The sequence below is a fragment of the Garra rufa genome, chromosome 3 (genome assembly GCF_049309525.1).
Source record: "Garra rufa chromosome 3, GarRuf1.0, whole genome shotgun sequence".
NCBI classification, from domain to species: domain Eukaryota; kingdom Metazoa; phylum Chordata; class Actinopteri; order Cypriniformes; family Cyprinidae; genus Garra; species Garra rufa.
This window is the reverse complement of record NC_133363.1, coordinates 5,710,836-5,738,147: the sequence shown is the minus strand read 5'-3', so window position 1 is coordinate 5,738,147 and position 27,312 is coordinate 5,710,836. Positions and strand designations below refer to the sequence as shown.

General features: G+C 35.0%; 1 protein-coding gene across 1 annotated transcript in view; it reads right to left on the bottom strand.

Annotated features, from left to right (window-relative positions):
- adgra3 (adhesion G protein-coupled receptor A3) overlaps positions 1-27,312 on the bottom strand; it is a 77,963-nt gene that overhangs the window by 41,919 nt on the left and 8,732 nt on the right. The window contains exons 2-3 of the mRNA XM_073836821.1: positions 19,385-19,456; positions 2,320-2,391 (exon numbers count right to left, since the gene is read on the bottom strand). Of these exons, the coding sequence (XP_073692922.1) occupies positions 2,320-2,391; positions 19,385-19,456 (144 nt within the window). The remainder of the gene's footprint in view (positions 1-2,319; positions 2,392-19,384; positions 19,457-27,312) is intronic.

Here is a 27,312-nt window from a genome sequence, read left to right as displayed (position 1 = left end):
GAATTTAAAGAAAGAAAGAAAGGAAAAAGAATATAAGAAAGAAAGAAAGAAAGATAATTTTAAAAAGAAAATTTTGAAAAGAAAGAAAGAAACTAAAAAAGAATCGAAAATGTTGAAAAGAAAAAAAGAATTTAAGAAAGAAAGAAAGAAAAAAGAAAGAAAGAAAGTAAAAAAAAGAATTTTGGAAAGAAAGAAAGAAAGAAAGAAAGAAAGAAAGAAAGAAAGAAAGAAAGAAAGAAAGAAAGAAAGAAAGAAAGAAAGAAAGAAAGAAAGAAAGAAAGAAAGAAAGAAAGAAAGAAAAAGAAGGAAAAAGAATTTGGGAAAAAAGGAATATGAAAGAAAGAATTTTGAAAAGAAAGAAAGAATAAGACTAAAAGAAACAAAAAGAATAAAAGACAAAGAAAGAAAAAAAAGAATAAAATAAAAAAGTAAGAACAATACATATATACACATACATATATATAGATTGTTATAATATAAATTTATTATTTAATTATTTATATATTTAGCTTTTTATATTATTTATATGGACAAAATGGCTAAAACAAAAAGGAAAAAAGAATTAATGAAGTGATACCAAACAATTAGATGTTAAAACAGGAACAGACGGGTAAAGACTAATTTTAAAAAAATCAGGATTTAAGCTTTAAAAAGAAAAATATATATTATTTATTATAATGAAAATAAATATTTCTTATTAATCATTTACATATTTAGGGTTTTATTCTATTTATAAGGACAAAGTGCCTAAACCATAAAACAAGAACAGACCGGTCAAGACAATTATGTATGTAACCTGTTCTTTACAAAAAAAAAAAAAAAAAAAAAAAATATTATATATATATATTATATATAATTAATCGAAATTAATCGCATTTTTATCGCATATAAATATTTGACCTGAGAACAGTGAGAATTAAGATTTTTACATGGATTTTTAGTATACCATTGAATAATGACTGAATACATAAGCTTAAGCAACAAAATATTGTTTATTTTTGTTCAACCAAGTCCAACAGACCAATGCAATATTGCCATTAAGTGTAGCAAGAGGCACGTTCTTTAACGAGTCTTTCATGCCGAGAACTCTGCTCTTGTGTTTGCTTAATTATGCATTTAAACGTTAATGACCAAACCTATCATTATAAATGTTGCTGCACATGGAATATAACGCGGATAACATTTAAAAAATATTTTTTATCAGGTTACACACTGATTATTTATCACGTAAACCCCTTTCTCTACCTGTCCGTTGGTCGCGTATATCCTCCATGTTTGTAGTTTTTTAACACTTTTTATGCGTGTTTGTAGTTCTAATCGAATCCTCGTTCACGGCGCAGTGTGTTGAGGGCAATATTAGCCGTTAAGAGTGTGCATTGATCGTTAAGTAGTAGACCATCCGGGAATCTTTGGAATAATTTTTTAAACATACTACGATTTGGGACATACAATACTATTTAGGACGGACGCAGCTTGTCTAAACGCTAGTTGGTGCTCCAGTATAATCGGTCCGCGGAATCTCATCCAGTAAGAAACGTTCCGCGGTGCAAAACTAAGTGCAATTAAAATGCGTTAAAAAAATTAACGCGTTATTTTTGTGTAATTAATTAATCTAAATTAACGCGTTAAAGTCCCGGCCCTAATATATATATATATGATTTAGAAATATATTAATATTTATTCAATAATAAATACATATTTATTTAATTATTCATATTTTTGTTATATTTTTAGATTATTTATTAGGTCATTTTATTATTGTTTTTTTGTCTATTATTATTATTATTATTATTATTATTATTATTTTCATTTTATTACTTTGTATTTCAGTTTTTTGTTTAGTAGTACAAAACTTAAACTTTTTTTTTTTTTTGCCTTGGCAACAAGTTGAATTGAAATGAGTTTAAGATTTTATTTCAGCTAAGGTTTGTTTCATTTCAAGTAACAATTTGTTTTATGGTTTTAGTTTTAGAGTCTTGTTACACAACACCATTTTCAACTAAAAGTGGAAAAGTTTTATGCATTTTGGTCATTAATTTATGCAACAACTTTTTGGGGGCCTAACAAGGCAAACATTTGAAAACGGGTTTCAAAGAGCAAGTTTTTGTAAACAATACAATTTACAAATTTGTAAAAACATTGATGCCATGAGCATGCATATCATGTGTTTAGTGACGTCGCCAACTCCTGACCTGGCAGACGCAATGTGGCAAAAATGCAAAAGTAAAACTTTACTGTCCTTAGTACAACAAACCTTTAGTTTACTACAATAACCCTGGTGTCAACACATTTTACACACAAGCAAGACAGAATACTTACAGTCTTTTGAGGGCGAAAAGTCCATAAAAAGCTCCTGGTTCAATATGTGTGATTATGTTGTTCTTTATGTCCCTGCAAAGAAAGAAAAAAAAAAAACAGCTTTAGACAGTGAACATTATCAAGCACTTCAAAAAAATGGCCTTTGGTTAATTTCAAACACACAATTCAAACATGAGCCAAACTGAGCCAACCCAACCCTATAATAACAGGTTATTCAAAACTCAGAAAACACGCCAGTGGGTATAACACGCAAGCCTTTTGATGCTTTGACGTGCTGTAGCTCACAGCCATAAGCAAATGCGCAGCTCTTAATAAATCACTCTGGTTTAGCAGTGTAACGTAACATGCAGATTGGAAGCTCTTCAAACGCAGCAACTCAGAATGAATTAATTTAGATGATACAATAATATCCTGATGTACTGCACTATACTAGACATCAATTAGAGCAAACGGCATACTGTAATCTTAGATTGACCACTGTAATGTAGCAGTGATATAACAGGGCACTATAATATAGCAGAAAGTGACTGACCACCATTGAAAATCTCGTTCAACAATCCCAGAATCCGACATAAGAGAAAGGGCGGATAAGTTCAAAGACTACCGTCACTGATACCCAAAGCCCACACCTGCGCTAGTCGGCTAGCCTTGTTGAAAACATCATCACAGAGTTCTCGAGTCAAAGGCGGGCTAAACATGTGAGCCTCTTTGATGTTGCGCCATTTGTGGTTTGAGGGAGGAATGGAGGAGCACACAATACGGCATAAGAGAGAAGGTAGACTAAAGTGAAATCAATGATTATAGGATTTCCCTAAGAAAACAGCAACATTTGAAAACATAGACAAATATGAAGCAGCACAAGTGTTTTCAACATTAATAATAATCAGAAACATTTCTTAAAAGGCAAACTAGAATGATTTCTGAATGAGCATATGACACTGGAGTAATGATGTTGAAAATTCAGCTTTGCATCACAAAAATGAAATGCATTTTAAAGGTCCCATAGTCAAAATTGAAATTTCCTGGCTTTTTTTTTCCATGATAACTAAGGTTTAGGGTAGGGCTGTCCCCGAATAGTTGAAGATTCGATGCATCGATATGCGGAGCCTGATTCGACCACCGATCTCACAGTCGAATCTTCGCGGGTGAAACGAGCATCATACCATTTTGGCAATATGGGGAAGCTCAATGTCTAATTGCACACAGAACTACTGGTTTTGTACGGTTATATTAAGTTATATACAACCTTTGATTATGATAATGCAGTAAAAACAAAAGTGAAAAGAAAGAAGCGTTCAATAAATATTTTTGTTTGTGAATAAATCCAACCACCCCTGTGACAGATTTAATTTTCACTTTCCCTGATCCATGACAAGATGAGGACCATCTTGACGGCAGGGATTAGGCCGTGATCACACCGAACACGTTTTTGCAGTTGGAGGCGCCTCTTTTGAATGGTTTTCTGTTGGCAGTGAGCGTTCTGCACGCTGTTTATGCGCCCCCGGCGCCTCGCGTTTTTGCAGGAGCGCTCTGAGCGCCTGAAGTTGAAAAAAAAAAAAAATCAACTCTGAGCGGAAAAACGGCCAACGTCATTCGCGTTCTTTTCCATTGTCCAATCGAATGAATGGAGAGGCGGGCCTTCTGTTGTGGTGACGAAAGTTTACCGTTGCTTAAAAAGTCCGGAGACTGCAAGAAATGGAGGAGAAACCTTTGGTGTCTATCGTCGCTAACCCGGAGCTGTATTATTTAAGGTTTCTGCTAATATGACAGTTTTCTTAACAGCAAAAAACTAAGATTTTAGAGCGCTCGTGCTATAATCCTTTGATTTGACTGACAGGACAGCTGTTTTGGTCGTTGCTTAGCAACATAAAAAAAACGCAGCACACTGCTCTTTTATTAAAAGTCACCAAAAAAAGGCAGTGCTGTGCGCCTTGCGTTTTTAGAACTAAAAGACGCTTTCGGTGTTTTTATTTAAACCTAAATAAGTTCGTCTGTCAGTTGGCAGGCAGTTTTGGTCGCTTTATTAAAAGTTGTTGCTGTGTGCAGTGTGTAAAATAAAATAAAAATAGTTTTACCCTCCTGCTGACTATAGTGTCGTGCCCCTCCCAACCCATTCACACACACACATACAGTAGGCCTAGATGATTCGACTATCGGTCGACTATAGAAAGATTCGAAAATTCTGATTCGACTATGCAAATTCATAGTCGGGGACAGCCCTAGTTTAGGGGCTATGTAACTACCATATGAGTTTCAAAACAGTCAATCCACAGTAAACTGCACACAACCTGCTTAAAGTAGCTGTTTCTTTTCATGAGCCGCTGTGACTTCCGTAAAAATGTGACGTCCGATCTACTCAGTCACCGCCTTCAGTCACCAACCACCGTCCCACCCTCCTTTTGTGAATCCCCGACAACATCGCATCCATTCCATTGCTAAGCAACAACAACAACACGAAAACAAATCGAGAAAACCCTGTTCAGTCGATAGATGTCGAAACTACATCATTGCACAGGCTTCCAAACAACGTTAATATAAGCAGTCCCTCCAGAAAAACGCGATTATGCGATCGCATGATTCCATGCATAATCAGCCAAAGTCCGCATATTTATGCGGGGGACGCATTTTTTCAAATACGCCGCACTTTCGCCGCATAAATTGCAGATTTCCGCGCGCAAAATATGCGGGCTTGCATGATTTCATAATCCCATTTCCGTTTGGGTCTTTGTCTTCGTTCTTTCGAGTACTATTGTGGTCGCGCGTTGCCGCGACGTTCTGTCTTGTCTCACTTTATTTTCGCCTGCCTGACCAGTCCACATCAAGTGTATTGGACATCGAGAGATTGTGAGACCCGAATATTAATCCGTGTGGCCGTTTGGCCATCCCCGCACTGTTTGAGGACTGTGTTTGTGGGGTTCGTATGGTACCATTAGATTGTTGTGTGGATGAAATTATAAGTTGATGTGAGTGGTTTGAGTGTGGTCTGTTTGTTTATTGTTGGAAGCGTGTGCGAGTGTGTATATGTACGAGTGTGTGAGCGTGAGAAATCGGTACTAAGGGTTGTGAGTTTGCGTGATCTTATGGAGTAAATTTTGTTGTGTGTATATTGTTGATGGACCAGGTGTAATGTGATTGCATCTGTTATTTTGTTGCTTTTCTATTTTTGTTGATCAATTTTTTTTTTTTTTTTTTTATTTGATTTATGGTCATTTGATTTTTTGTTTTTTTTTGTTTTTCGTGTTTAGATGATTTTGACTTATGACTATTTGATTGTATTCTTTTTTGTGTGTGTGTGTGTGTGTTTATTGATTTGTGTCAATTTGATGTTGATTTTGTTAATTTTGTTGGACGGGCTAAGGAGTGCTGACCACTCTAGGTCCATGTTAATGGGTTCACTGAGTGATTTTGTTCTTCTGATTTTTACACGTGTCATCTGAATACACGTGTGTTTGTGGTGAAATGAGTACATTAGTGTACGTTTGAAGTGCGTAGTGAAGTGGAATTGGGGTAGGTTGGTTATTTCTCCTTGCCATCTGATGTGTTACTTTTGATTTGTCTAATTTGTTTATTTTTTTGTTTTGATTTGGAAGCCATATTAACCCCTTGTGTCCTAAATTGTGTCTCTGTGTTTAGCTTTTATCCCAGTAATAATAAAATATTGTATCTTTTTTTCTATATTCACGTCTCTGCTCTATTTTTGTGGGAACAGACCTGGGTGTCTTTGGCCATTATTTCCCTGGGAGAGATTCCCAGGGTGGAGTAGTCGATGTTATAATTATAATTGAGTCCAGAATAACGAAATTCACCCCTTACGGTGCTACATCTGGCAATAAGTGTGTTGGGGGAATCACTTTTTTCTCTCTTTTTCACCAAACCGCAGTTTTTGCAAGTTCCCGCAGTTTTTGCAAGTTCCCGCAGTTTTTGCAAGTTCCCGCAGTTTTTGCAAGTTCCTGCAATTTCATCGCATAAAATTGCATAAATATCCCGCATATTCAATCGCATTTAAGAAAACGTGCCGCATAATCAAGGATTTTTGCCCGCAACAATCACAAAAAAACGCCGCGTTTTTCTGGAGGGACTGTATAAGAGACCAGTGGCACGTCAACTTTAGCCTCTTTCACACAGCCGTTCCAGAAAATACACAGATAATGTGTCCCATGATTTGTTCCGGAATTGTTTAATTTGGTTCATTCAGAGTTGTTTTCCGGAATCTGTGCATGCTTTACACACAACCCATAAAGACATGTGACATTTGGATATGAGATGTAATGAAGAGTGGCATGATAACGTGCATCATCACTACAACACTGCCTTTATGGTTCTGGCTTTTGTTCACACAGCGCTCGTTCCCGTAATTTTCCAGAATCAGCGCACTGTGAAAGGGGCTTTACTAAAGCAACAGTTATGTAGCTTACTGCATTCGGTGTTTGAAAAAAAAAAAAAAAAAAACATTAATGATCATTCTGAAATATCCTGTTGAGTATCAGCAGGCTAGGCTCTCTCTATGGCTCTGGGCTCGGCTAAAGCATACATGACCGTAGTTACCTGTGGTTGGCCTGGCTGTGCGTCACTCAGAAAACAACAGGCCAATCAGAAGAGAGGCTCATGAATATTAATTAGATGGGCCAAAATCAACCTGTTCTTGACAGAGCTCCTAAAATAGGAGCTGTAAAAATACATTGAGATGGATTTTTGCACTTATACCACAAATATATATTCTTAAGGACATCAACAACTAAAATAAACCTCCAGAAATGTGTACAACATGGGACCTTTAAATTAAAGCTGCAAGCAGCATTGAAAGGGCCCTAACACCCGGGCTCACCACCACCCGGTGGCTTTAGGGACAGCGGACATGTGTATTTAAAGTGCTAAATATAGCTGCAAGCAGCAATGACGGGCCCAAGCCATCAGTGCAATCGCCATCCCGAAAGCATCAGGAAAAAGGCGCCCAGTGGGCACATGCATACACAGTAACCCTGTGGCAGTTTGGATTTAAAGGTAACAGCAATGAAAGTGTTAAACTTTAAGATCAACACACAGACACACACACACAGGGCGAGAACGATATATAAAATTTTGGCATCACTTTACCATGCGGCTATATTTGTTAACATTAACTATGTTAGTTAACGTGAACAACAATTAAATAGCATTTTTTTAATGTTAATTACACTACAGGGCCATTAAATTCTTGAATCTGATTGGCTGACAAACATTCTAATGGTGTGTGCATTAAGTTGCTAAAGAGCATTGAGATTGTGTGTACTGTTTTCTTCCTTTTCTCCCCTCACTCCTCTGACCCTTGAGCAAAGGTTATGAGCAGTGCTACCGGGATGCTTGTTTGCCTTTCAACTCCAGAGATCTGCCCACTGTGACCTACAGCTCCAGCAGTTCTTCGCTGTGTAAATATGTTTTCTCACAGGAAGAAAATACTTTTCCATGTGTGCTTGACATGAAAACTTTCTCAGTATCAGGTTCAGAAATATTTCTTAATGAAGAGTGGCATACCTAATTTAAGGATTCTGTCGTCATTTACTTGCCATCAGTGCTCCACCAAACCTGTTTGTCTTTCTCCTTTTGAAGGTTGTTCAAAGAACAACACAGTAACTTAGTAAGAATTTGGCACTAAATAGAAAGGCGATTCTTAATATTGTGTTAACAGTGTAAATAGTCTTAAATAGTGATACCAGGGTACTTAGATTTTTAAAAATACTGTAAAAACCCTAAAATTGTGAAATAATTTTAAAATAGCCATTTTCAATTTGCATATATTTAGAGCCCAATCTCTGATGGTGCAAGGACCCTATTGAAATCGCTCAGATTCTTCTTTTTCTCCAAAATGAATTGCATTTTTAGGGCCTGAACATTCTCAAAAAAAAAAAAAAAAGCACCTGAAAACAGCACAAAACTTGCAGAGAAAATTTAAAATAACAGACTTCCTGTTGGGTTTCGGACTTCGTACCTTTGGACTTTTTTGTAGGTATTGGTGTGCTACAAGTGTCTAACGAACTTCGTACATGTATGTGAAACATAGCCTGAGGGGCACTTCATTTAAATTTTATAGGTGGCGATATCAAGGTAATTTTGCCACCATTATACCAGAATACATTAAGATAGGCTTTGGAAAAAAAGAAGAAAAAAAAAAAGACATTTTTAAAATTTATAGGCCATGTAGTCAAATGTCAACATGAATATGCTGGCTCAGTGCCATTACCCGAAACAATATTTAAGTATTAAAGAAATAAATCATCTGAATAAATCATGCATCAACGTAGTTCACAAGAGTCTTCAGAAGTAATGTGACAGCTCTATGTGATGAACAGACTGAAATTGTAATTATTTACTAACACTCTCCAGTGAGCTGTTAGAAGGATAGTTCACCCAACAAATACAATTCTGTCATTTACTTTTAAGATGTTCATTAAGACATATTTAATGAAATCAGAGAGGTCTTGGTCCCTCCTTTTAAAGTTCTTGCTTCAAAAAAGGTCACAAAGGCATTTAAGAAAATCAAATGGACCACAAAACCAATCTTAAGTAGCACAGGTATATTTGTAGCAATAGTTAAAAATGTATTTTGTCAAAATCATTAAAGTGTTATGTAAAGATCATGTTCCATGAAGATATTTTTGCAAATTTCCTAACTTAAATCAAAAAATAATTTATGATCAGCAATATGCATTCCTAAGACCTTTATTTGGACAAATTTAAAGGCAATTTTTTTTCAATATTTAGATCAGATTCTAGATTTTTAAATAGTTGTACCTTGTACAAATATTTTCAAAATATTATCCTAATCATACATGAAACTGAAAGCCTATTTGTTCAGTTTTCAGATGTTGTATAAATCTCAATAAAAAAATAATAATAATTTTTTTAAAATTAGGTTTGTTTTAGCATGTAATGCACAAATGTTTGAGTTTCTGTGTTTACATATGATGTGCTCTCTGTTCATGCATTGATCATACAGTTACATGATTAAATCAAATAAAACCTACAATAAATCTGTTCATCATAAGTGATCACATCTCTTCACATAAAATATATAAAAGCACCTTTACAACCTTTTTAGATCTTCAAACTTTTGTCTGCAAAGACTCAACGAAAACCAAAAACCTCACGTTTCACTAAAAACATCCTAATTTGTTTTGATAATTAACTGAAGTCTTAAAGGGAGTAGACAGATATGTGTTTTTCAGGGCCTATGCTGATACCGATTATTACAGATCAAGTAGACCGATAACCAAAATTTTGAACCGATATATATGTCTGGAGTAAAAAATGTAATTCATGTCAAAATTAAGAACAACAAAGACTGACAAAAAAAAATCTTTAAATGATTTTAAATTATTTTATTTTATCAGCAAATCTGCAAAGTTTTGCAAATGACAGATACCGATAACCGTAAAAATACTTGATAATGGTGCCGATAACCGGTCGACCCCCTAGTCTTACAAATTTGGAATGACAAGAAAATGAGTAAATAAGTCAAATTCATCAACAAATCATTCAGACTAGTTTTGTGAACAATTAACTCATTCACTGAGCACATCTGATTCGAAATAATGATTTATTCACTGCTCTGCTAAGAAAACCTAAAAAATATCAAGATTTTTGGTCTGTACAACATGCAAAGTTTTTATATAACTTCGAAAGACTCGGAATGTAGTGCACAAGTTTTTTAGGATGCTTTTTTAATTTTTATTTCAGAGCTTGATAGCCCGATTAACTTTTAGTATATAAAAAACTTTCACGCAAGTCATTCATTTAGGTTTAAAACAACATTAAGGGATTGTCAGTTTTAGGTGAACTATAGCTTTAACTGCAATAAAAAGCCAGGTCTTTAAAAAGTGTTAGGTGAAAAAAAATAATTTAGGCTTACACCAATTCTCCAGTCTTTAAGAGTGCGCACACACACTCGACACATAGACAAAGAGCCAGAGAATAATGTGCGAATCAGACTGCTGACATCTCTGGCTTTAGCTTGATTCATTAAAATGACAAAAGCAGCGCTGTGCTCTGGGCAGAAGGGATCGGAGCGAGAGAGAAGCGTGAAAACAGAAAGCCAGAGAGGGCACAGAGGGAGCAGCACTGGAAGGTAACTGTGCCATGAAAGCCCAGACGCAGAAACCCGCCGTGCCGTCAAGAGACTCGAAGATGAATTCCTCAGGCTTTCAAAGCATGGGAAGATCAAAGATGTTTACACTTTCAACGTGTTAAAAAGACAAGGCTTTAGCTCTTTATCCCCTGAAGTGTACCATTCTCCCGACTTAAAAAGAGCAAAGAATTCTCTTACATTATAAACAGTAAGATGTACCGATTGAGTCTTGAATCAACAGTATGATTTGCAAATGACTGAAAAGGTCCAGCTGGAAGCTCTCAATTTCTCACGCATCTCTGAAGACAACAAGGTCTACTGGCTGCTGGAACGCAGGGTTCCAGAACAATCACAACCGTAACGAACATCAATTACTTTTGCATTCAAGCAAAGCACAAGCCGAAAGTCCATCTGTTTCTTTGTTGCCTGAGATGATTCCCAGTTCTTCTTCAGCACATGAAAGCAAAGCTGTGAGACCTCTTCATTTGGTGGCACTATGACACGTGTACAGTCGTGGCCAAAAGTTTTGAGACTGACACAAATATTAGTTTTCACAAAGTTTGCTGCTAAACTGCTTTTAGATCTTGGTTTCAGTTGTTTCTGTGATGTACTGAAATATAATTACAAGCACTTCATACGTTTCAAAGGCTTTTATCAACAATTACATGACATTTATGCAAAGAGTCAGTATTTGCAGTGTTGGCCCTTCTTTTTCAGGACCTCTGCAATTCGACTGGACATGCTCTCAATCAACTTCTGGGCCAAATCCTGACTGATAGCAACCCATTTTTTCATAATCACTTCTTGGAGTTTGTCAGAATTAGTGGGTTTTTGTTTGTCCACCCGCCTCTTGAGGATTGACCACAAGTTTTAAGATTTGGGAAGTTTCCAGGCCATGGACCCAAATTATCAACGTTTTGGTCCCCGAGCCACTTAGTTATCACTTTTGCCTTATGGCACGGTGCTCCATCGTTCTGGAAAATGCATTGTTCTTCACCAAACTGTTGTTGGATTGTTGGAAGAAGTTGCTGTTGGAGGGTGTTTTGGTACCATTCTTTATTCATGGCTGTGTTTTTGGGCAAAATTGTGAGTGAGCCCACTCCCTTGGATGAGAAGCAACCCCACACATGAATGGTCTCAGGATGCTTTACTGTTGGCATGACACAGGACTGATGGTAGCGCTCACCTTTTCTTCAGCCTTTTTCCAGATGCCCCAAACAATCGGAAAGAGGCTTCATCGGAGAATATGACTTTGCCCCAGTCCTCAGCAGTCCATTCGCCATACTTTTTGCAGAAGATCAATCTGTCCCTGATGTTTTTTTTTTGGAGAGAAGTGGCTTTTTTGCCGCCCTTCTTGACACCAGGCCATCTTCCAAAAGTCTTGGCCTCACTGTGCGTGCAGATGCGCTCACACCTGCCTGCTGCCATTCCTGAGCAAGCTCTGCACTGGTGGCACTCCGATCCTGCAGCTGAATCCTCTTTAGGAGACGATCCTGGCACTTGCTGGACTTTCTTGGACGCCCTGAAGCCTTCTTAACAATGCAGTGGAAAGTTTTTTTTTTTTTTTTTTAAGTTAATTTTCATGGCAAAGAAGGACTATGCAATTCATCTGATCACTCTTCATAACATTCTGGAGTATATGCAAATTGCTATTATAAAAACTTAAGCAGCAACTTTTCCAATTTCCAATATTTATGTAATTCTCAAAACTTTTGGCCACGACTGTACAAAACATGTTTTACAAGGTGGAAAGATAAGTGGTTAGATGCCTGTGATGGCATTAGGAGAAAAAAAAAAAAAGCAGCACGAAAGTGATATACACACAAATATACACAACAGCTCTTTCTGGTCCTCGAATCTGATTGGCTGAGGGGAGAATATTCTAGTGATACCAGAACACCAACCCTTTCAAATCCACTATAATTTAATAAGTAGTGTTTTTGCCTCACTGAATGAAGTTTTAAGACTTTTTAGCTGAGAATGTACTTATTTAAACTTCAAATATGCTGTTTGTTAACAAAGATAATGTCTATTTGAAAATTAGCTTAGATGTGAGCTCCAGGGCTTCAGTGGCCATTCAGTGCTCATGAACCTGCTGAGTGCAACCTTACCTTGGCTAGATTTTCTGAAATTCGCCACTGGCTCTGATGTCTTTAAACATGAGATAATTTGTTATGGGCAAATCTAATGGTCAGTCTTTGTTCTCATTACTCTAGTATTTGTTTTAGAGCAAATAGTTTTGGCTGAGGGCAAAATCTCATCATGTTATATATTTATATATAATTTTTTAATGCTAGTTGAGGTCAAAAGTTTACAACCCCTTTCTGAATCTGCAAAATTTTATTTTACATATATAAGAGAGATCATACAAAAATGCATGGTATTGTTTATTTAGTACTGACCTGAATAAGATATTTCACATAAAAGGTGTTTCCATATAGTCCACAAGAGAAATAGTTGAATTTATAAAACCCTGTTCAAAAGTTTACATCCCCTTGATTCTTAATGCTCTGTTGTTACCTGAATGATCCACATGTGAGTTGGTTTAGTAATAGTTGTTCATGAGTCCAGTTAGACCTAAAATTCTTTAGGTCCCACAAATTCTTTGGTTTCGCAGCATTTTTGTATTTGAACCCTTTCCAACAATGACTATGATTTTGAGGTCCATCTTTTCACACTGAGGACAACTGAGGGACTCATATGCAACTATTACAGAAGGTTCAAACGCTCACTGATGCTCCAGAAGAAAACCTCACGCATTAAGAGCCAAGTGGTGAAAACATTTGAACAAAATGGAGAATGGACTTTTTTTATTTTGCCTAAATATAGTATTTTCTCCATTTAGTACTGCCCTCCAAAGGCTACAGAAGTTCCTACAGTTGTTGGAACACTGCAAAAAATGCTTTTCTTACTTAGATTTTTTGTCTTGTTTCCAGCCAAATCATCTTAAAATTCTTGAAACAGGAAGGATTTTCTAGACAAGTAAAAATTATTGTCTTGTTTTTAGAAATGCTGGAAAACCAAAGAATTTGTTGGACCTGATGGATTTTTTCTGAAGAACATCAGGCATTTTAACTGTTCAGGACAAACAACGGATTGATGATTATTCCTAAACAAAAATACACAGCTATGGATCATTCAGGTAACAACACAGTATTAAAAATTCAAGGATATTTAAACTGTATGTAAACATCTTTTATGTGAAATGCATTATTCAGGTCAGTACTAAATAAACAATAACATGCATTTTGCAAAATAATTAACATTTTGCACATTCTGAAAAGGGGGATATACACTTTGGACCTCAACTGTATATCAGAGCGCTGCCTTTGTACTTTTGACCAAACTGTCTAGCAACCTTTAGGATTGCTGTTGTTCTTTACATATTATTTAAGAAATAATATTTTATATAAATCATAGCAGTAATTAACAACAGTATTTAGTATTTTTGTGTGTTTGGTTTGGTGTGTGTTTGCGATGGTGATTTAAGTTAAATTATTCCAGCATTAGATATCTGAAATCATGACATGCAGTACAAGCTTAAGCATATTAACTGTATTATTTGTCATTAAAGAAATTTGTAAAATATATATATATTCAAATAGAAAACAGATGTTTTATATTGTAACATTATTAGCCGTGATTAAAAACATTTAAAAATCTTCTGAAACTTTTTTTAATGCTAACTTATTGTGGCTACTGAAAATTCCAGCAACTGAAATGGTTAAATTAATTGACCAATTTATGGACATTTACAGACAACACCTTGAATATTGGCAAGACCTGGAATAAGCACATGGAAAATACACCCTTAGAAGAATTCCTCATAGATGACATCATGTGTTATTCCAGCCTTAAGCGAAGCACAAAATGAATGGACCACTTCCATGTTTCCAGATTCAAATTCATTGATAGGTCTTAAATGGAGCAAGGACAAATAAATCCATGCTTTCTTTACTCCACCAAGCGTATTGTGTCAATGCCTTTATTCTGCACTTCTTTGAAAGAAACCGGTTTTGTGAACATGTCTATTGGTCAGTGTCTGCTGTTCACTGGAATCTGGGTCATGCATAGTATAAGGGTAAGTGCACTTAAACAGCAACACTAAATACAGCATTTCAATGTACAGCCTCTAAATTTAGCTCCAGCATTTGACCAGCGCTGTTACAGTGAGTGACACTGAATCCCCAACGGAAGTACAGAGCAGAGAGGTAAACCGATGCCAAGATCAGACAATTGTGCTCCCTGAAGGCAACAGCTATAATTAACTTTCACTTGACCAGCCCCCTCGGTATGACCTCCTCGAGGTCTCCAACAGCCTCACGATCCTTCACCCCGCAATGCACTTTCTGTTTGACAACATTAGCACCCATTAGCAGGCTTTGCACTAGGGCTGGGCAATTTGGCTTAGAATCAAAATCTCGATTAATTGAACATTTTAACCCGATTACGATTAATGAACGATTATTTTATTTATTAATAAAATTATATTTAATTATATTTATATAATAATTATTTTTTTGCCCTCATAGTTCACTGACAAGTTTTGTACAGTAAATATGTTCACATATTACAAGCGAGAGATTTTTGGATGAAGGGTGCATTACTTGATTTTAAAATAATTGAAATAATTGAAATTGATCTATGATTATTAATTGAACATCAGTGTTGAACAACTGAAATTAAAGCAAGCATTGCTTAAAACGAAAAGTCACATTTTTCTTAAATTAGTGAAAATAAATAACTTGCACTATTGGAAACAAAATAAATAATTTTCAATGTTTTTCATATTAAAAGTAGAAAATAAGCAGTATCTCCTCTAAATAAAATTACCCTTGTATATCCTGTAAATACTTTTTACTGTATAAATACTGTTTAAGCTCTCCATCGACATGTCGGCGGAATAACGGAATGGAGCGCTTGTGTTTTTTAAAGGGAAAGTAATTGAAATAATCTTCCTGGAAAAATTTTAACGATTATAGGTTCTGAATGTCGATTCCGATTATTTTTCGATTAATCGCCCAGCCCTACTTTGCACCGTCTCCGTCTTGGACCAGGAACCGTTAACTTCAGAGACCAGATGTCTGCACCTAATAAACATTTCAAAACAACTCAGAATGCCAAAACAAAACTACTATCAACAAATGTCTGCATTAATTGCAAATGTTACATATTTAAATAACTCATCATAACAGCAAAAAACACTCAGAATGACAAAGATAAAGAATTAAACTACTTTAGGTGTTGCTTTTGTACACTGTAAAAAAAAAATCTGTTAAATTTGACCGCAGTTAAAGTATTTGCTCGTCTAAGATTCCTCAAACTGATTATATTAACGAACTATGGTAAAAAACGGGACAACACTCATATCAGCAACAATAATAGGCAATCTTATTTAATGATTCAGTAATGTTAAAATGAGAACAGTTTTTCTTTATATAGATCCGGGTGGCTGTCTTTCAGGTGCTTTGCGAAATTAGTAGTTAGCGCCTTTTGTTAGCACTGCTCTGTAGCAACTCTTACATATTGGCTTGCTTGTGTACTTTGGCTTTCCATGTTCATTTGTTTCATATCCGAAATATTTCCAGATAGCACTCCTGCTGTGCTCTTTATCAAACAAAGCCGGTCGCGGGGCGCCGCACTCGCCTTTCTATTCGCTTCACTTGAATGAGACGAGACAGGCACCGCGGTCACGTGTGGTGTTTGTAAACTCGCCTTTGTGGAGAAGTGAAAGTGACAGCTCGGCTAATATCGATACTTCGAGAAATTAGTAGTGGTACCATTCAGATATTTCATTTTTGACAACACTAATACACAGACGATGAACTCTGTCAGAGAGAGAATACTGTGCCGTCGGTGGCGACACAAGCCTCGGGCAGACCGCGTACAAACGAGACGAGATGGTGGTGCAAGAGTGGAAAATGCCAGCCATTTCCAACGGAGTAGGAATCTCAGTGCTGTCACGACTGGACCACATCTGTTCCACTGTTACAAACAATCGGCGAGTCAGCTGATGGGACTGCTTCAAGCATTCGCTGCGTTGCAGAGCACAGTGGACGTAGTACGTGGAGTCGTGAACGCGCACTACAAGCCCTAGTGCTGGACTAGTTTCAGTGCTTAAAAGGTATATAAAAATATATTTTTCTAAGAAAATGACTGAACGTTTTGGTAGACAAGACCCTTCTTTGTCGGCTGGAATCATGTACAGCCATTTGAAGCTGCATTTAAACGGCATTTTGAAGATTAAAAAATCGGGGCACCATTTAAGTCCATTATATGGAGAAATTTCCAGATATGTTTATCTCAAAAAAGATCTCAAAATCTCAAAATTTCTTGACAACGGAGGAAAAAAAGACATACATATCTTGGATGACAAGGGGGTGAGTAAACTATATGTAAATTGTTGTTCTGAAAGTGAACTACTCCATTAATTGACAAAATTAATATATCAACCTAAGGAAGTTTTGGCCTTTTTGTACAGTGCAGTAACACAGACAGTCATGCAATTTGATTTCTCAACCCTTGAGAAAACAAAGTGCACATAATTAGATTTAGTTATACTTTAAAGCACATTTACTTTTTAATAAACTGCTGTCATGATTTAAAGGACACTTATTTTGATGTGCTGATTGAACGTACTAAAGCACATGTAAAGTACTTGAATATAATTTTAATACAGTTAATACATTTTAAATGTAGTATATTGCACAACATAATTATAAAATTACATATAAAGATGCACTTAAGCCGTACTCAAAGAGTGTAAAAAAAAAAAAAAACATTAACTGCATTCAATAAAATTCAAACAAAACATTTTCATTTAATCACAATTAACATGCTATTAAGTAGGGCTGCACGATACATCGTTTCAGCATCGTCATCGCGATGTACGCATGCGCGGTAGTCATATCGCGGCAGTCACGATGCAAGGCAAAATTATGTGTCTGATTTAAAAATGTACTTTCTATATTTCTAAACTTTCTATTCACGGATCTATATTTGTCTGATATAAAGTAATTAACTCATATTTAAGGGTTCTTTAAAAACTACAAAGCACACATTGCTTTACCTACTTCATGCATGCAGTCTCTGCGTGCGCATGGCGAAATGAGCACGGGACGGGAGAAAAACGCAGAAATGGAAGATTTGGTCGCAAAAAGAAACGCAACGTCGGTCATACGGAAGTATTTTGGATACAAAAAGGATGCTGCTGACCAAAAACAGGTGCCTTGTCAGGAGTGCCTGGCAGTTGTTGCCACAACTCGCGGAAACACTACGAATTTGTTTGACCATTAGAGGGACCGTTCACATGTCGCGCCTAAAAAAAAGGTGTGGAAAATGCTAGGCGCACCGCTTTCTCCATCTTTCCAAAGCGCTCTGTATTGCGCTCTAGTGGTGTCTGCCGTTGCTAAGCAACCACGACCTGCGCTCTCCTAAAGACCAGAGCCATATAGCTCTCCTAAAGACGCGGAAGTTTCAGCAAAGGATAAATGGATTTCCAAAACTAGCTCTGCTGCTAAAAAATGTTATCCCTGTAACAGCTATGATCAGCTGTTCCTCCATCTTGGCTAAGCTTTTATTGTTTTTCGTAAAAGAAAGAAGCTGATTTCTCTTTCATCAGGGTAAAAGCAACATTCACTATTAATTTCATAACATATTAGAGCCTTGATTTGCCTGAATTGACAGTGAATAAGGTGAGTCAAACTGTTTATGAAACAACCCAAAATAAGCTTTAAAAAGTATTTTATTTCAGGGTTTTGATTACACTTTTACTACTTATACTACATTTTTTTATTCTTTGAAAATGCTTACAAAATTACCCCAATTATTCTTGAATTATTATTTGATTTTTAAACAGTTCAAAACACCTGATGAACATAAATGAATTTGTACACATCGCAATATGCATTTCAATCAATCAATATACATCGCAGGAAAAAAAAAAATATCGCAATGTCAATTTTTCCCAATATCGTGCAGCCCTACTATTAAGTGTTTTAAATCATTACGTCTATGTCACACGTCAGCATATTCTTTAAAGGAATTCTTTAATTCTTGTTATAAAGTCTTGATTTGGTTTTTGGGGTTAACTAGAATAGGTTTCCATGCTTGAACGTTACAAAAATGCATTTTTTCACATATTTTACATAATTGCAGCACATCTCTCCCAGTCTGTCTCAAACGTCCTGTTTAGTTCCTGTTTTGATGAAGTCCCTCCTTCCCAAACATAAAATGTGCTCTGATTGGTTAGCTGGCCCAGTGCGATGTGATTGGTGAACCACTTAAAGCGTGTTCCAGAAATGACACGCCCCCTTAGCATAACCACAAATCTGCTCAGCTGTAAATATTAAAGGGATAGTTCACCCAAAAATGATAATACTGCCATTAATTACTCACTCTCAACCATAAGACCTTTGTTCATCTACAGAACACAAATTAGGATATTTTGGATGAAATCCGAAAGCTTTCTGACCCTGCATAGACAGCAATGCAACTATGCCGCGTTCTGAAGCTAAAAGTATAATGTAATAAAAAAGAATAATAGATCCCCTTTAAAGTACACACTTAAAAATAAAGGTGCTTCACGATGCCATAGAGTCTAGAACAATGGCTCTAGAAGAAGTCTTCAGACACAACTGAAGAAAACCACTCAGAAATTTTCAGAATCACAATCTATTAACTGTGTATACACTCTTAAAAATAAAGGTGCTTTAAGAGGTTCTTCACAGCGATGCCATAGAAGAACCATTTTTGGATTCACAAAAAACCATTCAGTCAAAGGTTCTTTAAAGAGCCATCTCATTCTTACCTTTTTATAATCTGAACCTTCTTTCGCCACAAAAAAGGTTCTTCTATATGGCATCGTGAAGCACCTTTATTTTTAAGAGTTTAAGCCTATTTAGTGTTCTAAAATAGAGAACATAACAAATAAACAAAGAGAAAAGTATCACGATTTGCACTTACAGTCGTTCCAGTGATGACAAACCAATGAAAGAGCCGTTCAGGAGTTCCTGGATTTTATTATTACTCAAAATCCTGTGGAGAAAACAAAAGAGATTAATATGAAAAATCAGCTGACCACAGACAAACAAATCCCTACTTGAACTTAGCGTAAAACACATTTAGTTTAATTTGCTCGCAAGTTAATTCTCAAATAGTTATTCTTCATGAGCAACATCCTCTTGCTCCTCAGAAGAAAAGTATTTTGCCCATTGCATAATATTACAATAATCCTACATGATTGTTGATCACAAATGCTTTTATTAACAAAATGACTTGGAAAATACAAGACCAGGCAGCTGAAAATACAAGAGACTAAGCTCTTAATCATCAGAAAGACGTTTCTACCAGTTGAAGATATAGAAGATTACCATAGCAGCCAACTGGGGTAGTTGCAAGTCTGAACTAAACTAGGTAACTAAAAGGTTTTATATTGCATCGCCACTGTGGCCTAATGGAAACTGGACTGTATTTGTAGCAAGTGTTCTGGAAATTAGAAATGTCTGCTAAATGATTAAAAACGAATGCCAGAAATACATAGGCTGATTGAACCCACGAATCCTATTTGATCACTTCTGATTCAGTCTAACAGAAGAGGTCTGAAACAAATCGGATGTCTCCTTGCTTCAATTTTCCACACAGATGACAGCCAATTGGCTGACATGACTATCAGTGGAGCGGCGCTTTGGTTGCTGCTCAGGCAAACGGTAGAAAATGTGTTTTGCTATAAACGGTTGCAGTACTAAACACAGTCTTTGCCAGTTCGCAAGTGATATACAAGAAAGTAAACGGTTGCAATGGATAAATAATGCAGTGCATTTAACTTAGACTTCATTTTGCAGTCATTTCTATGTTTCAAAATAAAACCAAGTCTCTATGCTAGTACATAATTTCAGATCACACTTCAGTCTAGAGTCCAATTCTCACTAACTATTAACTACCACTTTTGCCTCAAACTCCTAATTTGCTGCATATTAATAATTAGTAAGGCAGTTGTTAAGTTTAGGTATGGGGAAGGATAAAGGGATCTAAAATATAGTTATACAGGAAAAGACATTATATAATGTGCTTTATAAGTAATTATGCTAGTAATATGCATGCTAATAAGTAAATTAATAAGAAGAATGGCTCCCTAAACTAACGTTACCTAATTTTACTAACTTTCGTAACATTAGGTTACCGATAAAGGTTATATTATTTATTTTTGTTTATTTTATTAGTTAACTACATTAGTTATTGTTAACTAATAATGTGCAAATTGTCTACAGCATTAATCAATCTTAGTTACTGTTAATTTAGTATTAAATACATTTTTAGTAATTGTTGTGGTTTTGGACATTCTCAGTTTATTTTTAATTACATTACATTTAGTCATTTAACAGACGCTTTTATCCAAAGCGACTTACAAATTAGGACAATAGAAGCAATCAAAACCAACAAAAGACCAATAATATGAAAATGCTATGACAAGTCTCGGTTAATCTAACATACTATACATAGCAAGGGTTTTTAATATATATAAATTTAAAGAAAACAAGTAGAAAGAATAGAAAAGCAATATACAGAATGCTAGTGTTAGAGGATTTTTTTAATAAATATAAAGAAAACAAGTTGAAAAAAAAATAGAAAAAGAATAGAGAACACTAGTGTTAGAGGATTTTTTAAATGAATATAAAGAAAACAGGTCGAAAGAATAGAAAAAGAAGAATAGAGAATGCTAGTGTTGGAGGTTTTTAATAAATATAAAAAAGTCAAAAGAATATAAAAAGAATAGAGAATGATAGTGTTAGAGGTTTTTTAATAAATATAAAAAAAACAAGTCAAAAGAATATAAAAAGAACAGAGAAAGCCAGTGTAAGAGGATTTTTTAAATAAATATAAAGAAGCAAGTCAAAAGAATAGAAAAAGAAGAGATCGCTAGTGTTAGAGGGTTGTTTTTATAAATAAAAACTCAGAATTTTAATTATTTCCTAATTTATAATTATATTCTAATTTAAAATATTGTAAAGAAACAAGCCGAAAGAAAAGAAAAAGAATAAAGAACACTAGTATTAGAGGGTTATTTTTTTAAATAAAACAAGTCGAAAGAATAGAAAAAGAATAGAGAACACTAGTGTTAGAGGATTTTTTTAATAAATATAAAGAAGAAAGTCAAAAAAATAGAAAAAGAATAAAGAACACTAGTATTAGAGGGTTATTTTTTAATAAATATAAAGAAAACAAGTCGAAAGAATAAAAAAAGAATAGAGAATGCTAGTGTTGGAGGTTTTCAATAAATACAAAGAAGCAAGTCAAAAGAATAGAAAAAGAACAGAGATCGCTAGTGTTAAAGGGTCGTTTTTATAAATAAAAACAGAATTCTAATTATTTTCTAATTTATAATTATATTCTAATTTAAAATATTGTAACGAAACAAGCCGAAAGAATAGAAAAAGAATAAAGAACACTAGTATTAGAGGTTTTTTTTAATAAATATAAATAAAACAAGTCGAAAGAATAGAAAAAGAATAAAGAACACTAGTGTTAGAGGGTTATTTTTAAATAAATATAAATAAAACAAGTCGAAAGAATAGAAAAAGAATAGAGAACACTAGTGTTAGAGGGTCGTTTTTATAAATAAAAACAGAATTTTAATTATTTTCTAATTTATAATTATATTCTAATTTGAAATATTGTAGTTCATTTTTTTTCCAGTTATTTTAGTACATCGGGTTAAACTGAAATGAGAAATGTTGCTTTGGCAACTAGCTGACATAAAAATTAAACAATTACCTGGTAATTAATTAACTTTAATCCTGGTAACAACATAGTGCTCATTGTTAGTTACTACATTAGCTAATTTTAACAAATGAGACCTTATTGTAAAGTGTTACCAACTTTCGAAGTAGATTACTTTGAGGTAGTCAAATGAAAACCAGCTAACATTAAACACAGAGTACACTGCTGAATCATGTTTGTTTTTGTTTTCCGAAGCCAAAACATGGGGGAAACATTTTCCGCATGTCTCCTCCATTTTGTGTAATTCAGCAGTAAACAGTGATGTTCATTCCAGAGGAAACACCACAACTGTTTGTGGTTGGCTGTTTTAGGGACAGTCGAACCGGATGCGGTCGTTCACGCTCACAAGCCCTTATCCGCAGGTCCCGGCCAGGGTGTTATTATTACGGGGTGCTGAGGGGTGGCTTTATTACAAGCTTGGCCTACTGAGACAGCCTACATACTTTTCTGGCTTTAAAAACACAAACAGTTCCTATCCTCTCCTCACTTCAACAGATTGCGGATTTTCAAGCTCCAGATGTGCAGCGCATTAAGAAAGAGGTCTCTCAACACTGAGAGAACGCGTTTGAAAGATGTAAAACTCAACAAGAAATTAAAACGGATAATGCTTTCTCTCTTAATACACAGGAATTAAATAAAAATGATATCGGATTGCAATCATTTGCTCTTCCACTGAAACGACTTTCTCTTTTGGTGATGTCATCAAGGCCACTCAGGTTTTAACCAATAGGAGCCAGCCGTATCCTCCACTACAATTTCTGGTATTAAACACCCACTTTTCACAATCCAAGTCTCACATTTTATTAATATCTTATTTTACTAATAAATGTTTTAATACACAGCTTTATGCATTCGAAACAAATCAAAATCTTAGATTACAGTAAAACATGTGGAAATATACTCCGCAATAGGCTAAAAATGCATAAACAGCCAAAACAAATACTACAGAAAGAGTTCAATCACCATTCACGTTTATTTTAACGTATGTAATGCTTCTCATCTGTCTGCAGTTATAGTTGTGTTTGCTTTTCATCGTGTTTTCCAATCTGGGCGACTTTAATTGTAGCTTTCCAAGCCTATTTCTTGTCAAGCGGAGGAGGGAGAAAAATGTCTGAGAATTTTCTGAAGTTTGTATGGATAAACATGCACATGCTGCCTTGTGACTCTGATCTGTCAAAGATAAATTTGAGAGCGATACTGATATTCATGAGCGCAGCAATCTCCCAGCTGGGAGCTATTCCCCTCCCTCATGATTACAGCATGAGTCCAGGAGAATTACTGCCACACAGCTTCAGTGTGGGCTTGAGTAGGAGTTTAACAGCTTCTAGAGATTTTACTCGGCACTGATATGATTTCACTTGCAAATTGGAGTACATGGAACAAGTTGGTTTTTGAATGTAATCTGACAGATAATAATTGCAGGATTCATTTAATAAAAACAAGATCAATACAAGTCAATCAAACATTCTGTTGTCGCTTTCTCTACATTTAGGGCCTTTTTACCATTCAAAAGTTTGAATCAGTCAGATTTTTTAAAGAAATTAATCCCAGAATTGACAAAGACTTTTACATTGTTCCAAAAAATAATATTTCAAATAAATGCTGTCCTTGGGAACTTTCCATTGACCAAAGAATCCTGAAAAATGTATCACAGCGTTAGAAAATAAAATATAAAGAAGCTTTTTTTTCCCATCAGCATATTAAAATGATTTCTGAAGGATAATGTGACACTGAAGACTCAGACTCATGGCTGAAATAAATTAGATTTTAAAATATATGTTAAAATAGATTTTTTGATCAAACAAATGCAGCCTTGGTGAGCTGAAGAGACTTTCATAAACATTAAAACGTGTTACCAACCCCAAACAGCTCAATATTTTTTAGTTACTTGCTATTCAAATATATGTTGATATTTAGGTATTTGCTGTGAAGTAAAATACTTCTTTGACACTTTATTTTTCACACTCATTTTAATTTACAGTTGAAGTCAAAAGTTTACATACACCTTGCAGAATCTGCAAAATGTTAATTATTTTAGCAAAATAAGAAGGATCATACAAAATGCATGTTATTGTTTATTTAGTACCGACCTGAATAAGATATTTGACATAAAATAGGTTTGCATTTAGTCCAAGAGAAAATTGTTGAATTTTTAAAAATCAACCCGTTCAAAAGTTTACATACGCTTGATTGTTAATACTGTGTTGTTACTGTTACCTGAATGATCCACAGCTGTGTTTTCTTTGTTTAGTGATTGTTCTGAACAGTCTGCTTCCTGTTCTTCAGAAAAATCCTTCAGGTCCCACACATTCTTTGGTTTTTCAGCATTTTTGTGTATTTGAACCCTTTCCAACAATGACGGTATGATTTTGAGATCTATCTTTTCTCACTGAGGACAACTGAGGGACTCATACGCAACTATTACAGAAGGTTCAAACGCTCACTGATGCTCCAGAAAGAAAAACCATGCATTAAGAGCCGGGAGTGTAAACTTTTGAACAGAATGAAGATGTGTACATTTTTCTCATTTTGCCTAAATATCGTATTTTTCATTTAGTACTGCTCTTCGGAAGCTACAGAAGATACTTGCATGTTTCCCAGAAGACAACATAAGTTACATTTAACTTAATTTTGAAAGGCTCCCAATGCATCGTGTTTCCTTTTGGAGCATCACAAGTTGCATATGAATCTCTCAGCTGTCCTCAGTGTGAAAAGATGGATTTTAAAAACATACAGTCATTGTTGGAAAGGGTTCAAATACACAAAAATGCTAAAAAACCAAAGAATTTGTGGTACCTGAAGGATTTTTCTGAAGAAAAGCAGGCAGTTTGACTGTTCAGGACAAACAAGGGACTCATGAACAACTATCACTAAACAAAAACACAGCTGTGGATCATTCAAGTAAGAATCAAGCATATGCAAACTTTTGAAAGAGCTATTATTTTAACTTTTGAGCTAGTTTCTTCTCTTCTGGACTATATATAAACGTTTTTTTATGTGAAATATCCTATTAAGGTCAGGACTTAATAAAAAAATAGCATGCATTTTGTATAATCCCTCTTATTTGGTAAAATGATATGTATGTAAACTTCTGACTTCAACTGTATATGCAAAACATACATAAAGAGCAATATTGAACAACACATTATCATTTTGTCACATAAAAAATTCCATACTGGATTTATAATAAAATAATTATCCAGAAACTATCCAGAATTTTGCTATACTTTATATACCGAGCAGAATTATTGATAAGATATAAAGTATTTTTTATGTGTCTGGTGGGCAAGAATGAGGGATCGTTTTACAGGGTCACATTTAGTGATTGGGGTGATGTTCAGTCGTCTAAGACAGGACATTCATTCAATTCAATTAGCATTCAAATGAGTGTCTGGCACCTACAGGTCTCCTATGCAGGAGACAGATGGTGAAGATACAACCTTATCTTGATTTTCTGCAAGTATGTAGTGACCAAACAAACAGTACTAATGGAAAGCAAAGAAAGCACAAAACGGTTTACATAAATTCTAAAAGCGCTCCAAGTACTCTTTTGCAAGCCCAAATCTTCCTAAACAAATCAAAAACTTGGACTACATTAAAACAGCCAATATAATATGCTCTGCAACAGGCCAAAAACGGATAAATAGCCAAGACAAACTGCAGACAGATTATTTCCCAGTCTCACAAGACGGCAAATGATTACATTAAAGGTGAAGTGGGTAATCTGTGTGTAATCAACCTATGAATGGCTTATTGTTCTCTACGCATATTAAGCAATGGAAGAACGTATTTTAATGTCAAAAAAATCTTCAATGGTTTTATTTCTTTGCTATACTCAACCCATGGATGTTATAAAGCTATTGCTGCCAATGTTGAGCTGCAACCATGAAAGTCGAAGGCAATCAAAAGACTATTAAAGAATATTTCGAAGCTTTTCCAAAATCCCATACTGCCTCTCTACAGCCACCAGGTGTGCTTTCAGGAGGAAAAAATCACTCCAGGTGTAGCTTTCAACACTTGCCTAAGAGAAACAACCTCACATAAAAAGACAGCTGCACACACATTGCACACACAAGATCCATTTACAACAGAAATTGCTATAAACCAATCCCAAGTTCTAAGAAACAATGTCACCGTTGGGTGGAGATTTAGTAACTTTCCTAAAGCCGTTCTCAGGATATATTTCACTTATAAACAAGCTGTTAAACTCCACATCCAAGCACAAGTCACCATGAAACACAAGTAGTGACAGAGCATTTCTTTCAAATTGTGACGTATATCCAGTTGTAAGAAATGGGAAAAATATAGGAAGGACACTTTGTTCTATTCATCAGGTGTTGACAGGATCTTAAAACGTGAACGTTGCACCCTAAAACGAAGGCGGATGATTGTGCAGATGCATCCTACATTCATCTCCAGTCGAGCTGAACTGAACTTGTTTGATAACTGATGAACTTTACACCGAACCGGATCAACATTGATCAACTACTGTATTTTTTAAAACCGCTTTACAGCAGAATTTGATCAAGTTAATATCACTAATTCAGTTACTTTTGGACATTTTGATTAACAAACAATGGGTCGAAGACGTTTAGATGTCCACATCAAAATAAATTCACAAAACTGATTTTATGTCCATAGAAAGCACATTAAATGTAAGTAAAGTGTCTCCTTTTAAAGTTTCAAATACGGTTTTGGAGAATAAAATGTTCAAATTTGGTTGAAATTATGTTACATTGTCATTCAAACAACATGCTTATTATGACTTTTATACTATGGACATATTAAAATATATAAAAGAATAAGGCAGCATATTAAATTTTATTGTGTTTTAAATTAGTAAAAATAAAAAAAAAGGGGCAACATTTTAAAAATATAGAATTATAACTAACTAGTATTTGGGGTAAAAGTAATTTGTCTTTTCATAAATTGATTTTTGTTGTAAATATGCCTGACAAGATTGTTACACTGAATGACATTTTAGTGGGTGCCTTCTGTAAATTGAGGAACAATGTATGATATTTATTTTGCGCTCAGAAAAACAAAAATGCAATTAAATTAAACAGAAAACATTTTCAGATTTTTTTTTGGAAAAATAATACGAATTTAAAGCA